We start from the raw sequence: 15,973 nt of genomic DNA on the forward strand, positions 1-15,973 counted from the left end.
CCGGGGATATGTGTTGAATTATGTGAAGTTAGTAATAATCTCCTTTCTTATAGCCTTCCTCTTCTTTGCACCAGCATCATAATAATTTATTATGTTAAAAACTCAAAAGTATATACCACAGAAGTTACAATACAGATTTGACCCATAGCCTTAATAATAAATTAATACATTGGATATATACTTTGCAATCTGCCACATTTACACCAGTGGCCCCAATTATCTTGGGCAAAGTGTAAAGTCAGTCTATGAGCAAAGTTCTTGTGCATGAACAGCATCATGTGGCATCAGACAGTATTTATTTGACTGCAAATACATTTCACATAGTTATTAAGAAAGCTTTAGTTAGACTTTTTCAATGGAAATGCAAAAAGGCAAACTGTTTTAAGTTATTACTTTATTAGGATAACAGAAACATGGAACAGAACAGACATATTTTAACATTTTAGATTTTATAATTCTTCACTTCCTCTGCCTCTTTCTCAGGGTTCCCTCCATTCTCCAAGTACAGGTTATTGTATGGATACTGCTTAGGTGCCTGTAGGTGAGAAAAAAACAATCACATTTATATTATTGTTAAAAATAGATGAACACTGACTGAGGATTTATGTTTCTTGTCTTATAAGTTGAATCAAAGAGGGGAAAATGTGGTGGTTTGCCAACTTGGGCTCATTTACATTTACATGCAGACAGAGTGTGCATGCATTTAAACCTCCATTGTTATACTACTTATACTATCCAAGTATTTGTCCTAGCCATATTATTGGCGTACATGTCATTAGCATTTTGTCAATTGCTGGAGCCAATTTCTGTAGCATGGACATCCTGTTGTGTTTAGATTTGACAGTTCTATTTTAGAATTTGCAAATGGTATATGGGCAAGATAAAATAACAAGCCATTATCTAGAATTTTATTTTCTTGAACAACCACATTTTTCACAGCCCTTTCTTATGTAAACCTGCCTAGCCAAACCTGTCAATACATCTAACCTTTTTGCAGTCCAACAGCAGATTCTCTGTCTTCCTGTTTTTAAAAACCGCTATAGTACTTTGATTGTAATCAAACACTTCCTGTGTGGTAAGTATTCTCTCATCCCATGCAGAGAGTATTCCGAAACCTTAACCTCATTGCATGGTACAGGCCAAACTAAAGCTGCTTTCAGACATGTCCTCCTCAGTATATGCGGATCTTTGTCAAACGGAGGTCCGACCCTTCAGGTGATTCAGATATGATGCTAACATGCGGACATTATGTGTAAACGACGCAGACGCATATGAACAGAATCTTCGCATGTTCTTCGCTTCGTTCAGACATGAGCTCATTTACACAGTGTCCGTCGGAAATATGAGAAGGGGAGTAGTGGAAAAGTCGGCAAAGTTCGGAGTTCCAAATGTCCGGTTATGTTGTGCAAATATAGGGCCCAACCGCTTGACATCCGCAGAACATGCAGACTTACACCTATGTCTGAAAGCAGCTTAAGACACCCTTTCCTCATGTTGAGTGTGTACAATGAGAACAGGAAGAGATCTTTGTGACAACATCATCAAAAAATAACATGTGTTCCACTAAGATCAAAATGATAAAAAGAAAAGGAACTTTACTCCCAGAGTTGAGCTATAGACAATACACTGAAGTAAAGCCAAACTACAGGACAGCTGTGCTTCCACCAAGTCACAACAGCAAATCACAACAGGAAATAAAGAAATGGCAAATCTCAAAATGTTTTAAATTTACTGTTGTTTTGTGATTTGCCATCGTGATTTCTGATTTGCTGTTTAATTTTTCTTTTTAATTTCTTGTGCTTTTGTGATCGTGATACTGTGAATTTTGATTTGCTGTTATGTGTTGTGTTTTTTTTTTTTGTGATTTGCTGTTGTGCTTTGAATTTCCGGGCCACCGTACAAAATGGTGCAGTTTGCTGTGGTTGATGCTAGCCAGAGGAGTATACTAAGAAACGAGATAAGAGGTACGTTTAGCCTGAAGGCCGAGGTGCATTCAAATTCAGCAAGCAGAGGATAGGTTGTTCTGGCTATTACCTTGTTGCTAGCCTTTTTTCTTAACATGTTAAGGTAAGAAAACTGAAATTTTTTAAACAAAACGTTCAGATTTAAAGGGAGAGTTACAGCCAACCATCATCATCACAGCCATAACAAAGTAGTTAACACATATACATCTTAAATTTATAGAAGAACAATTCAGTTAATCTTACCACAGGTTGGTAAGATGGGAACACTTCGCCGGCGTAAAACATAAACAACATGAACCCCACAAATCCAAGAAGAGTACCGGACATTGTCCTCCAATCCATGGCAGTGGGGGATGTGTCTACACGGTTCCTGATGAACATGTCAAAATCCCAGTGCATCTGCAATCAAATAAGAATAAGAAATTCACATGTGATGGTCATTCCTCTTTTTGAAGTGGAGAACTAAATATCACTCAGGTGTGGATCTACTGTAAACAAATATTCCAATCTTCTGTCATTTGCCATTACCGGCTCTCCCCAGTTCCTCCTCAGGTCAGGATGGTCCCATGAATACCAGGGGTCTCTCTCTGACTGTGACCTGTCTGGCAGCTTTGGATAGTCTCCAAACCTAAGCAACAACAACACAGTAAAATACATGCATCTTAAAACTTTATACACGTTACTGAAACTGACGCTCAGAGAATGTCAACAGACTCGACACATCCTTACCCCATGCCTTCATCCGGATAAGGTTGGTAGTCTTGTACGGTCATATTATACTTCTTAGCAGCCGCAGCTATCTCCTCGGGAGTTTTAGGATATGAGCCAGGGAGCGCATCCTTCGAAAGTCCGGCGGCTGTCGTGACAAATGCAAGAACGAGACTAAGACTTTACCAGCAAACAGTAGGCTATGTTAACGTTAGAGTAATGGATGCGGTAACGTTAGGATAAATGACTTAGCTCAGCATAGTTAACATGCAAACCAAACTGAACCAATAATATTACTAAAACAAAAACATACATATGTAAAACAGTACAGAGCATTCATTTTTTGCAATGTCAGGGCAGAACTGCCAAATCCTGAGAGAAAGCTTGGTGTCTGTTTACATGTTTGATTAAGTTGCTGGGGCTAACCAGCTAACCTAGCCAGCTATCTTTGAAGGTTAGCTGCCAAGCTTGCCCAGCGATCATAAAGAGATAACCATATAATTGATGGCCAGTATTTCAGTTTTATTGCAATGTGTAACTAATAACCCACCTGTTCTTGCACCAAAAAACATGTGTTTAAATCCTTGCCCTTTAGCTTTCTGAAGGGCCCGGGCCCAGCAACCTGCTCGAAGCGCGGCCATCTTTCGTTCACTGTTGACCTGGGACCAGACACATATCGGGCTTGTACGCATGCGGGGGAAATTAAGGTACGGTAAGCGAAAGGAAACAAACTTGTTAAATCCACTCGTGCATTGACAGGGCCTCCCTTGATGTTGTAAACGTTCTCTTTTGTCTTTTCTGTACAGATTTTTGGTGCAGTTACAGTAATTTTCTGTGTGTTGGGAGTGCTTATTAATTATCTGGCACCTCTAATTCAACTTCCCAACGTTATATGCACGGTAAAAATGTAAAAGTTGGTCACATTTTATCAGGCACATTTTTAAGACGTTGTCATTTGAGGGTCCTTTCGGGTCCTTCAGGACACGTGTTTCTCTACATTTTCCTGATAGTTCGTGGTAGCTGCTTGAGGCATTATGGCAGACTTACAGATGAAGATTCTTAGAAAGAAAATACAGAAAAAGAATGACATAAACAAAAAGCGAGGGATGCTTAAGAAACTTAAAGAGGCTGAAAATGAGCTTGCATCAAACGACGAGTCTAAGGCTGATGTGACCGTTAAAACATTGACAGAGTCGGAGGCTAAGTCGGCCGCACAACAGGACGATACACCAACGAGTGAAGAGTCTACCCCAACTTTAGGAAAGAAGAGGAAAGTTGCTGGCTCCATTGATTCTGGTGGGTCGAAAAAAAAGAAAAAGAAGAATTTGAAGAAAGTTGTTGATGACTGTTGCTCGCATGAGGGTGAGGAGTCTGAACAAGCAGATCTTGAGGATAGCGAGCAGACAGCAGACGATGAAGTTGAGACAGACAAGGAGGCGGACAGTAAAACTGAAGAAGAAAAAGATGGAAAAGGTGAAAGTGAAGCTGCGGCGGAGCTCCCGTTGGGATTAACGGGGGCATACGAGGACCGCTCTTTTGCATCCCTGGCAGATGTAGTGAGCGAGGCCACCCAGAAAGGAGTGAAGGAGATGGGCTTCGAAAACATGACGGCGATTCAACACAAGAGCATCCGACCTCTGCTCGAAGGAAGAGACGTATTAGCTGCTGCTAAAACAGGTAGTGGTAAAACTTTAGCCTTCCTCATCCCTGCCATTGAACTCATCTACAAACTGAAGTTTATGCCCAGAAATGGTACTGGCGTTATCATTTTGTCCCCCACACGAGAGTTGGCCATGCAGACTTATGGTGTGTTAAAGGAGTTGATGACTCATCACGTGCACACTTTTGGCCTTATTATGGGTGGCAGTAACCGAGCCGCAGAAGCTCAGAGGCTCGCAAATGGTGTCAACATAGTGGTGGCCACTCCTGGCCGACTGCTGGACCACCTGCTAAACACACCTGCTTTCATGTACAAAAACCTTCAGTGTCTGATTATTGACGAAGCAGATAGGATACTGGAGGTAGGATTTGAGGAGGAGCTGAAGCAGATCATCAAGCTGCTGCCAAAGAAACGTCAGTCCATGCTGTTCTCAGCCACACAGACCCGCAAGGTGGAGGATTTGGCCCGCATCTCTCTGAAGAAGGAGCCGCTCTACGTCGGTGTGGATGACAACGACGAAGCAGCCACAGTGGATGGACTGGAACAAGGCTATGTGGTGTGTCCCTCTGAGAAAAGATTCCTTCTGCTTTTTACGTTCCTGAAGAAAAACCGCAATAAGAAAATCATGGTGTTCTTTTCGTCCTGCATGTCTGTCAAGTTTCACTATGAGCTTCTCAACTACATCGACCTGCCAGTCATGGCCATTCACGGCAAACAGAAGCAGACCAAGCGTACAGCCACCTTTTTCCAATTCTGCAACGCAGAGAAAGGCATTCTTCTCTGCACGGACGTGGCCGCCAGAGGCTTGGACATCCCAGAGGTTGACTGGATTGTCCAGTACGACCCACCTGATGATCCCAAGGAGTACATCCACCGCGTTGGAAGAACTGCTCGTGGAATCGACGGCCGTGGCCACGCTCTCCTGATCCTCCGCCCCGAGGAGCTGGGCTTCCTGCGCTTCCTCAAGCAAGCCAAGGTTCCCTTGAGCGAGTTCGAGTTCTCCTGGACCAAGATCTCTGACATTCAGTCACAGCTGGAGAAACTGATTGAGAAGAACTACTACCTCCACAAATCTGCTCAGGAGGCCTACAAGTCCTACGTCAGGGCGTATGACTCTCACTCTCTCAAACAGATCTACAGTGTTGATACGCTCAACCTACCAATGGTGGCCCTGTCCTTTGGCTTCAAAGTACCCCCCTATGTGGACCTGGGTGTCCACAGCAGTAAGGGTATGAAGCTACAAAAGAGAGGTGGCGGAGGTGGCTTCGGCTTTCAGAAGTCCAAGAACGTCCAGAAGGCTAAGATCTTCAAGCATGTTAACAAGGGAGGCAGGAGAGATTCAAGGCAGTTCTCCCGCTGATGAGAATTTGATAAATATTCTAAAGTTTAACATTTAAATCTGTTTTATATTCAGTGTTGTTGATAACATTGAGTGTTGACGATCTTTTTGGATGGCTGCATGGTCATGTGCAGAGAGCTGGGTGCAGTCAGTGAACAGAACTTTAAAGAACATTTTAGGACTGAGTTCAGTTCAGTTTCATATTTGTCTCTGTATGAAGAGTAGCTTATTTACTCTGTATATCTTCACATTTTGTCATTTGTATTATGAACTCTGTCGATTTTCTCTCCCAGATATGGTAATAAACCTCTAAAATGGGTCCGATGTCATATTTTATTTAATAATGGATTCCTTAGTGCTACTTGTAACTAATATTTTAGATCCATTAAATAGTTGGGTTCTATAGTGTAAATGTTGTTATGAGACATGCATTTTAGACATATTGTCATCATTCATTGTTACATATTTGCTTGAACCATGTGCATGATTACAAGTTGAATTTGGTCATGTTACCCCACAACCTCCACACAAAATAAGTAAATACATTTATAAAGTTGAATAGATGTTAATTTATTGTGTCATAATCAATACATCCTGATAGTTTTCTTGCCGAGGCCTAGAGAAGACCTCTTTGAGGACCGGTCCTGGATGCGGCTGCGTCACTGTGAGGGGCTGATGGGAGACAGGGCTCTAGATGAATGCACAGAAGCCTGGAACCTTCTGAATCCCGACCCATCAGATCTAGCTTGGGTGCAACAGAGATGTGCATTTACCAAGAGATCATCACTCTGCCCCCCTTGGTGAGAGTCATATCCTGTTAAGGTGGTGGAATGTGGTGGAGATGAGGAAAAAACATTCACAGCAACCCTGCTATGTCCTTTTCCAGCTCTTCTATGGGACTGTGTAGCTCATACCTAAGAGCAAAAAACAGCATTCAAAGTACACTTTAATATTTTAAGTGACATTTTAAAGAAAGAAATTGTGTGTAAAAAGGCATACCTTTTGAATGGCACACCATTAGCTGTGATGAGGAACTTCTCAAAATTCCACCTAATGTCGTTGACTTTAATAGGAGACCAGTAGAATTTCTTTATGTCTCCTATGACAGGATTGACATAAGGCAATGTTCCCTAGGGAGAAGAATAATGTAATGTGTAAAGCATACAGCTTGATGAAACAGGTTGTTTCAACAATTCTTGTCAGCTTTATTCATCAGATAAATACTGCATGTTGTAATTAATATATAATAAAAACAATTGTAAATAGAATGCCTATTTATCATGGCGTATAAGACACTAAATCCGATCCTACCTTGAGATAGGTGAAAAGAGGCTCTTCATTTAATCCATTAACTTCAATCTTTCCAAATATGGGGAACTTTGGGACAAAGCATCCACCAGGTCTTACATGCTTGATGACATTAAGGGTCTCATGGTTTACCTCTGAGAATGAATATGAATGAAACATTACAAACACAAGAAACTTATTTTAATTTCACCTTTAGTACAGAATACATTTTGTACTTTTTCCGCAAAACATGTTTTCGACACTTCGTAGGAATTTCACAGTATTTTGGCAGTGTTGGTTATCAATGTGAGGCTTACAAGTGTACACAACTTAATAGTTGTTTATGTTACCGTGTTGGGAAGTAACGGAATAAATGTATTCTGGATTGTGTATTTAAAATACAAAATATGAGTAACTGTATTTAAATAGTTAAAATGTAATGGGTAGTATTCAGAATACAGTTACACTGATAAGGATTACATTTTAAATCATTATAACAGGCCATGCCTTTTCATACTTAAATTCAAATATTTTTAACCACACCATAGCCTATGTATCTCTCAGGTTGCTTCTTTCTCTTTTCATCTCTGTTTTTATTGATAGCCTTAATTAAAAAACCTCTCAGGGAATGTAGAATGTAAAATTAGTGTTGTAGGTCAATAGGGCCTATATCCAGCATGTTTTAGGGCAGTATAGGTTCTCTACAGTGTTCTGTAAAAAGGCATGTGACTCCCCATGATCTGTAAAAAATCTGTGGGGGATTTGGAAGCCATTTAGCCTATTTGCAGACAAAACATCTCTGTTGGTTTAACGTTAACTGTGTTTCATAGCAAATAAAACAGGTTGTGGGCTGTTGTTGACAATATGGTCTAGTTTCACATAACCTCAGATAACTGTTTCATCCACTGCTAATAAAATATAATAGGCCTACAAAGCTGATGTATTCCAAAGTATTCAAAATACGTTACTCACTTTGAGTAATCTATCGGAATATGTTACAAAATACATTTTAGGGAGTGTATTCAGTAATCTGTAGTGGAATACATTTTAAAAGTAACCTTCCCAACACTATTAATATATCACACTGTAGCACATAAACTTACCCGGGGATTGTAGGCCAAACTGATTGCATGGGAATCCAAGGATAACGAATTTGAGGTCACCAAACATATTCATCAGTGCATTCAGTCTGTGGTACTGGGAAAGGAACCATTACATTCAAAATAAGTATTTACATAATACAAGAGCCAAATTAAATATGTATGCTTACTTTATCACAGAGGAATATATAAACTAAAAAGCAGAAATTAATAACTGAATTCAGCTGTAATTACCTCCTCAATGGTTGACCCTCAGAAAGTTGCCAGGTTAACAACAAGGATCACTTTGCCCCTATAATTGTTAAGTGATATAGTTTTGCCATCCAGGGTCTCCATAGCAAAGTCATAGATTGATTTCCCTTCCATAATCACACAAATGAGCCTATTGGCTGTAAATCAACGATGATTACTTGGTAGTGGACCGCTGTTGCCTTGTTTGACTCACTTCTTTCAATGTGCCATTACTCTTGGCTCAGCAATTGTTCTGCATGGCTGGTTCCATTGTGCCTGTGTCCAGGGGTGAGTTGACAGGCTAATTATTTGTTCGGCGTTTGCATAGGTATGTGAATCCTATTGGTCATGCATCTACCCTTGTGCTTTTCAAAGGAAAGGTATACATGACCAAAGTCATCCAAAAAAGTTCCTTTATGGGTGGATAACAGTATAGCCTTCTGTGTTGGGGATTGTTGGGATAGGTCTACTATGGCGTCCATAATATAAGTGGTGTCATAGACTTAATTCAAAGAGCCTATAGTCTAAAAACATCATATATTAGTATTTGCTCATACTTGGGATTTATATTTTCCCCCTTAAAATGCAATTTCCCCCTGCCAAACAAGGTAAAAAAAAAAAACTCAAATGTTTAACTCAAATGTTACAAAACATTATCTAAATTCACCCGAAACGGCAGGTGGCAGTATTGATCCGTTACATGTTTGGCTAGTTCATGTAAAACACAGAAGGAGTGCAGCGGGTTCAGTGCAGGATGCTCCCTTGTTATGTCAAATTTTAATAGCCAGTCCACTCTCAATCGTAAAGTAATGGATTCAGAAGCTGGGAAGACCTCCAAGTAAGTTATGCATTTGTTTTACTTATTTTGAATGTTACTTTGGAGTCGCAGTTGCAGTGATTCGTATCTGCAAGTTGACGAACCAGGCTGTCAGATGACTTGAAAACAAAATTAATTTGAGTGCTATGTGTGTAGTGTGTGGTATTGGTTCCCTGTTGAAAATGATCTCCACGAGACTGTCAGCTGAGACATATCATCGGGCTCTTTACTGTGGGCTATCAACGTCAAGTCCTTATTATTTTGCGTATCTAGACCTTTACTTGGAATACGTACTTCTGTGCACTTCATGTTGATTATCTTGACTGTTGTCTTGTGAAAGGCATTGCCTGCTAATTTTGGCTGCTGGTTTATCATGCAAAGGCAGGATGCATTCTGTGTATTTTTTATTTAGTTCATTACAGCAGGCCAACAGATGATGCAATTAATGTAACTGCTTTCTAAACTACATTGATATTCAAATAAATGTCTTACTAAAACCCAAAATGAACTTCAGTGGTGAGTTTGTGCTATATTTTTGTGATAAAGCATTCTGTTGGCATTGTAAGTAGGCCATATGAGCCATCTTCTGGCTGTGGACAGAATACCCCATTTAAGCCTTACTGTGTTCTTTTTCAGATATCAGCTACTAGATTTGCCATGGGAGGATGTCTTAGTCACACACATTTTCTGCTACCTCCCCCTGCGACACTTGGCTACTCTGCAGAGGGTCAGCAGGCAGTTCCGGTCCCTCATTCAGGTGTATCTTGCAAACTGCCGAACCTTTGACCTCAGCCAGGTAAAATTAGCAGGTTTTACTTATCTACTTTGCACATATTTCAAGTTGCAAAATCAATGAAATACGTTCTGTATTCAGTTGGCTGCAAAGTCAGACTTGTAAAAACTTTAAATAGGTGTACTGTTGTAGGGTTACAACTAATTATAGCAGGATGGTAGCTGACACACATTCTGACAGTGATTGCTTCATAGTAGTCACAGTGCCTTATAGTGTCCTGTTATCTCCTCCTATTCTCTCCTGTTCCCTAGCTGAATACCCCAAACCAATATTTTGATCCAGTGTGTGCAACTGATGGTTGAAATAGCTGATTTATTTTATTGGACCCAACATGGAAGGATTTTAAAATCAATTATAATAGAGTATCACCCGGAGAGAAGAAATACTCTTTTTCTGATTGGTTGGCAGTGTGGCTATTAATTCTGAATAACGGGACACCTATGAAGTAGATCTGGTAAAAAAAAAGTTGAATCACCTTTCCATATCAATGCTTATGAATGGTAACTATAACAAGCATAGTAGGATGACGGTTGAGCCTGGATGAGGCTTCCAACAATGGAATGAACAAGCTAACTGTCCATGCTATCGCTGTTAAGGCCAAAGAAAGTTGTACAACAAACTGAACAAGTCGGCCCCTTTCAAACAGAACCGCTTGTTTTCTTTGCGTGCTATAGGCATGGCTATTGCCTACAGTGGCAACCGGGTCTTAAGCGGGATAACGGCCTTCAAGGTGTCCTGTTATACGGAATTAATGGACTCCGCAGCGTGTCGGGGAGTTCTTTGCCTCTCCCTAGTCTATTAGTTCTGTATAACAGGAAACCTTGGCAGCTGTTATCCCTTACATAGAAAGCCTTTGTCTGCATTCAATGAAACTGGGAGAGCTGCTCCTTGTTGGTGCAAATGTTTTTGATTTATACATACGTAATTGTTTTCTACCTTTGTTGATAGATGTGATCTAGCAGGTTCCTATGTAATCTAGCTGTTCCTATAGCTGGTTCGTATCTGTTTTTTTCCAAGTGCTGAATGCTCTCTTCCTGCAGGTTGGGCCTCACATTTCCAAGGAAGCCTTCTGCTCCATACTGAGTGACAACAAAGTACTCCAAAATTTGTCCGTCCAGAACTGCTCGACCTGGATCACAGACAAGGAGCTCCTCCCTGTCATCGGACAGAACCCGCACCTGCAGCGGGTGGACATGCGCAGCTGCTCGAGCCTGAGTCGCCACTCTCTGGTGGCCGTGTCCCTCAGCTGCCTGCGCCTGCAGCACCTGAGCCTGGCCCACTGCGAGTGGGTGGACAGCCTGTCGCTGCGGAGCCTCGCCGACCACTGCGGTGGCGGCCTGCGCTCGGTGGACCTGACCGCCTGCCGGCAGCTGAAGGACGAGGCCATCTGCTACTTGGCGCGCCGCTGCCCAGTGCTACGCTCCCTTTCGGTGGCCGTCAACGCCAACGTGACCGACGAGGCCGTCGATGAGGTGGCCAAGAGCTGCCGCGAGCTGGAGGAGCTGGACCTAACGGGCTGTCTGCGCGTGCGCAACGAGGCCATCAGGTGAGCCAGAGGCAGGTGGGCTTGTGGCCCCCTTTTCAGACTGGGTCTTTTTTGAGCTGCCCACATGCTTAGGGCTCAGACATCTACTTATCTAAAACTAGGTTTGCTGTATGTCTCTCCATGAATATTTTTCTGCAGCTTATAATTGCATTTTTGTACAACCCCAAAACAGAAAAAGTTGGGACGTTGTGTAAAATGTGAATAAAAACAGAATGTAATAATCTGCAACTTTCTTAAACTCGTTGCAAAAAGGACACAGACAACATATCAAATGTTGAAAATGACAAATTTTACCATTTCATGGAAAATTATGTTAATTTCGAATTTGATACCAGCAACATGTTTCAAAAAACAATATGCTAGAAAAGTTGTGTAATGATAAAGAAAACAAAAGGAGGAATATTTCACAACTAATTAAGGTAACTGGCAACATGATTGGATATGAAAAAGAGCATCCCAGAGAGGCAGGGTCCCTTAGAAGTAAAGATGTAGGGGTATTCTTTACTCTGTGTAAACCTGTGTGCACAAATGATAAAACAATGTATTTTTAATGTTTCTTAAGATGCAATTGTGAAGTATTTGGGGAGTTCATCATCTACAGAACATAATATTATTAAAACATTCAGAGAATCCAGCAAAATCTTAGCAAACAAGGGAAAGAGCTGAAAAACAAATTGGATGGCCATGGTCTTTTGGACCTCAGATGGCACTGCATCAACAACAGACCTGTTTCCAGACCTGTCATTGTTGGGGCTCAGGAAAACCTCTGATAACTATTGTCTATGTGCACAGTAACAGTCAAAACAGCCAACATTGTATTGAGACATGATACAGAAAATACTACCATCTTATCTGGGCCTAAAATGGACTGAGGTAACATGGAAAAAGGCCCTGTGTTTATACCAATCAAAATTTGCCATTTTTAAAAAAAATCATGGACTCATCTGGGCTAAAGAGGAGAGGGCCTATTCAAGTATCCAACCTATCCAACTTGTTTTAGCGTTCAGTTCAAAACCCAACATCTATGATGGTGTGGAGGAGCATTAGTGCCTACAGCATGGTCATCTTGCACATTTGGCAAAGCACAATCAATTCTGAATGATGTATACAGGTTTTGAGCAACATATACTCCCATCCAGGCAATGTATTTTCCAGGGAAGACCTTGAATATTTCAGGAAAACAGTGGCAAAATTAATTCTGCACATATTTAAATAGTATTTATCCACAGAGGAAGAGTCCAGGTGCTAAAATGGCCTGTCTGCAGTCCAGATTTGTCAAATTAGGTGCATAATGGAATGACTAAGAATACCCCATGCTGTTGAGCAACTGAAATCCTATATCGGGACGACGGGGAGTGATGGGACAACATTTCACTCTCAAAACTCTAGTAACTGGTCTCCTCAGTTCCTAAACATTTACAATATTTTGTTAATTGAAGAGTTGAAGCAGCACAGTGGTAAACATGCTCCTGTCCCAACTTTTTTTGAAACATGTTGCTGGCATCAAATTCAAAATTAACATATATTTTCCATGAAATAGTCCAAATTTTCATTTTCAACATTTGATATATTGTCTATGTCCTTTTTGTTGATAAATATTGGTTTACGAGACTTATTATTATTATTACATTCTGTTTTTATTTGCATTTTACACAATGTCCCAACTTTTTCTGTTTTGGGTTGTAAATTAAGTGTTATATCTCCAGAAATAATCTGTCGTGTGTCAACGTTTAGTCCAGGAGTAAACTATTAGAGGACAGTGAGGAGTCTTACAATGGCGCACACATCTATTCTGAGACTTGTCTTTGCTTATGCGTTTGCAGGACTGTGGCTGAGTACTGCCCCAAGCTGCGGTCGCTGAAGGTCAATCACTGTCACAATGTCACCGAGTCCAGCCTGGGGCTGCTGCGGAAGAGGGACGTGGAGATCGACGTGGAGCCCCCCCTGCAGCGGGCTCTGGTGCTGCTACAGGACGTGGTGGGCTTCGCTCCCTTCATCAACCTCCAGATTTAGGCCTCATGGTCGCCTGTTGTGTGGACTGGTATGTGAGCTAATGTCGGGATACACCACATTCATTCTTTTTCCTCAACATGTGAACATTTTGATGTTGGCTCTGTTTCTATGAGTTCTGCTATTGTTAGGTCTTATTATTCTGAGACACTGCCAGAATTCAAGCATGAGCCAGGCAGTTTAAGATTTGAAAATACTTAACTATATATAATGGCTTCAAAATGTTTTTGTAACTTTGGGCACAGAAATTGTCTTTGAAGCATGCATTGTAAAAGGATGTTATATGATAAACTCAGTTAATCAGTAGTGGGGAGAGCTTTATACAGTGTGAGCAATCCCTATTAGCAAGTCCAAAAAAAGATGGATCTAGTACTTAAAGGTGCTCTAAGTGATGCCACGTGTTTTTTAGGCTAAAACATTTTATGTCACTTACTGCAAACATCACCTAAGCATCTGCTAGCTGTCTGTGTCCTGAATACACTTTTAAAAATGCGATCTCTGTGGACAGCCAGGCTCCAAGAAAGGCAACAAAAACAACCTGGGCAAACCTAGCCCATTAAAACATAACAAACACGAGATGTGCGTTTAGGAGAGTTTCACGGGAGCAGCACGGGAGGGAGGGGGAGGAAGTAGCGAGCTAGCTCTCTGTTTTGTTTGAAAGTCAACAGAAGTGACGTTACCCAGCATCACTTAGAGCACCTTTAATGACACAACAATAGAGGAGGTTTCCAACTATATTATAATATAAGACGTATTATTTCTCTGTATATAACACGTATAACACAGGTTATTCCATATCTTCCAGGTCTCACCCACACACCACCACTGTTAATTGTGAAGACTCCCCATCTGGCCCTGTCTGCTTAAAGTGATGCAATAACACAGGGAGTCATATCAGTGGGAGTCTGAAGTGGAAATCGGAGTCAGTTAACTCATTATTTATTGTTTGATGCAAATCCATACATTGAACACGATGTTCTGTGTGGACACCTATTGCACTTCAAGTAACACTTGGTTTGAGCTGGCCTTCTGTCATCCATACAGACCCCCCTATAAATAAGCATGGTGCGATTTATATAGTGTAAGATTATGTAGTACTTCATAGTAGGAACATTTTTGATATTCTGTCACTATCAACACAGGGTAATGCATCCTCTGTGATAGGATTAGTTGAATGAAGTGTTACTTCATTTGCACTGGCAAAAGACTGCAAACCTTTGCACTTTTCATCATTTCTGTCACAATTGTATTTATAAACATTTAGCTACGTGGATACCAATGGTTCTTATACCTCAGTTTTCACTTTCAAAAGTTAAGGACTCTATTGGTGTTAAGCTACAGTAATGCATCTTAAAATGCCAAATCCCATTTAATGAATTTCATGTTGTATTTAACAGTAAGAGAAAAGAAAGGTGCCTGACATGAACTGACAATAGTTTAGCAAGTTCTGACAGACCGAAACGTCAGTTTATTAGTAAATTGGTTGCACTGTGGAGCAAGCAGTGTTGCACTTTACTTTTCTCTTACTCTTAAGTTATTCTTGCGAAATGGCACCTGCAATCCACCAACAAGGTGTGGAGGATCCTCTATAGCTTATGTTGTATTTAACAATCACTTGTATTGGTGGATTATATAGGTTATATAGGCATATAGGTTTCACTGTTCAACTTGTGTCTTGTTTTTTGCCTTGTGTCTTAAGTCCCCCTTTATTTTTCATTTTTCAAGCTGCATTTAGTAGACCTGAACCTCTTTGTCACTTGGTGAAGATAGACCTGGTTTATAATAGAACTAATTGCAAGTTAACAGAAACATGTACATTAAAATAATTTAGGTAAAAAGACGCACAATTCAACAAAATTGTTTTGTTTTCTAGGAAAGTTATGGCAGTGCAGTTTGAATTCGAATTCTGTTTATGCGGCAGCTGAACTGGTTCCATTCCTCTGTCATTTTATGTTTCACCTGCCATTACCTCGTTTTAATGTAGTTTACCCTTCTGATTTTTTTTTTATCTCCTTAGTATTGTAAAAAAAATATTTTGGATTTACAAAGCACTATGATTTTATGATGAGTTTATCTGAAATTCACCAAATGTGTACAGTGATCTGTTATTTTTTAATTCTTTTTTTTTTGTGGCATCATTATATGCCCAGAGTTTACCTCAGACTTCTTAGAAAACGCTATATGGACACAGGCCCTTAAGAGACTGTTTTGTTGCAACTTGAACATATTATTTGCAAATATAAGCTTTGCTTGCTTTTAGCAATGTATAGTAAAGGGAAGCGGGGATCTCCACATAAGGATTTTGTTTGAAAATGGATGGAATGTTTAGAATACTCTTATGTACAGGAATTATGGCTGCATAATGAGTTGTATAAAAGAATGTAAAGATAATTGTACACTCTTGCATATTTGTGGTGCATGCATGTGTTAAATAAGTGTGTGATTACAGAAAGACCCATATCACGCTTTATTTTTTAATGACAAGACTTGCCACTGTCTTTTGGATTTATGAATTGGA

General features: G+C 40.5%; 4 protein-coding genes across 4 annotated transcripts; 2 read left to right on the forward strand and 2 right to left on the reverse strand.

Annotated features, from left to right (window-relative positions):
• Window positions 1–377: 377 nt before the first annotated feature.
• On the reverse strand, window positions 378–3,373 carry ndufb8 (NADH:ubiquinone oxidoreductase subunit B8). The gene is made up of 5 exons (XM_076298140.1): window positions 3,223–3,373; window positions 2,694–2,820; window positions 2,493–2,592; window positions 2,208–2,363; window positions 378–535 (listed from the first exon to the last, which is right to left on the reverse strand). The coding sequence occupies exons 1-5, from the start codon at window positions 3,362–3,364 to the stop codon at window positions 443–445; spliced, it is 618 nt and encodes a 205-aa protein (XP_076154255.1). The 5' UTR covers window positions 3,365–3,373; the 3' UTR covers window positions 378–442.
• Window positions 3,374–3,676: 303 nt separating this feature from the next.
• Window positions 3,677–5,990, forward strand: ddx18 (DEAD (Asp-Glu-Ala-Asp) box polypeptide 18). Its single transcript, XM_076298138.1, has one exon. It carries the CDS (start codon window positions 3,707–3,709, stop codon window positions 5,690–5,692), a length of 1,986 nt encoding a protein of 661 aa, XP_076154253.1. The 5' UTR covers window positions 3,677–3,706; the 3' UTR covers window positions 5,693–5,990.
• A 491-nt stretch (window positions 5,991–6,481) lies between these two features.
• gpx9 (glutathione peroxidase 9) lies at window positions 6,482–8,424 on the reverse strand. Its single transcript, XM_076298141.1, has 5 exons — window positions 8,293–8,424; window positions 8,062–8,155; window positions 6,983–7,113; window positions 6,671–6,801; window positions 6,482–6,585 (listed from the first exon to the last, which is right to left on the reverse strand). The coding sequence occupies exons 1-5, from the start codon at window positions 8,422–8,424 to the stop codon at window positions 6,528–6,530; spliced, it is 546 nt and encodes a 181-aa protein (XP_076154256.1). The 3' UTR covers window positions 6,482–6,527.
• A 607-nt stretch (window positions 8,425–9,031) lies between these two features.
• Window positions 9,032–15,863, forward strand: fbxl15 (F-box and leucine-rich repeat protein 15). Its single transcript, XM_076298139.1, has 5 exons — window positions 9,032–9,127; window positions 9,743–9,902; window positions 10,940–11,445; window positions 13,269–13,486; window positions 14,261–15,863. Exons 1-4 carry the CDS (start codon window positions 9,057–9,059, stop codon window positions 13,456–13,458), a joined length of 927 nt encoding a protein of 308 aa, XP_076154254.1. The 5' UTR covers window positions 9,032–9,056; the 3' UTR covers window positions 13,459–13,486; window positions 14,261–15,863.
• Window positions 15,864–15,973: the final 110 nt, after the last annotated feature.

Source organism: Alosa pseudoharengus, unplaced genomic scaffold, assembly GCF_046254945.1.
Source record: "Alosa pseudoharengus isolate Yale_2024_CS ecotype anadromous, Long Island Sound unplaced genomic scaffold, YU_APseudo_1.1 YU_APseudo_1.1_scf_21, whole genome shotgun sequence".
Classification (NCBI taxonomy): Eukaryota; Metazoa; Chordata; class Actinopteri; order Clupeiformes; family Clupeidae; genus Alosa; species Alosa pseudoharengus.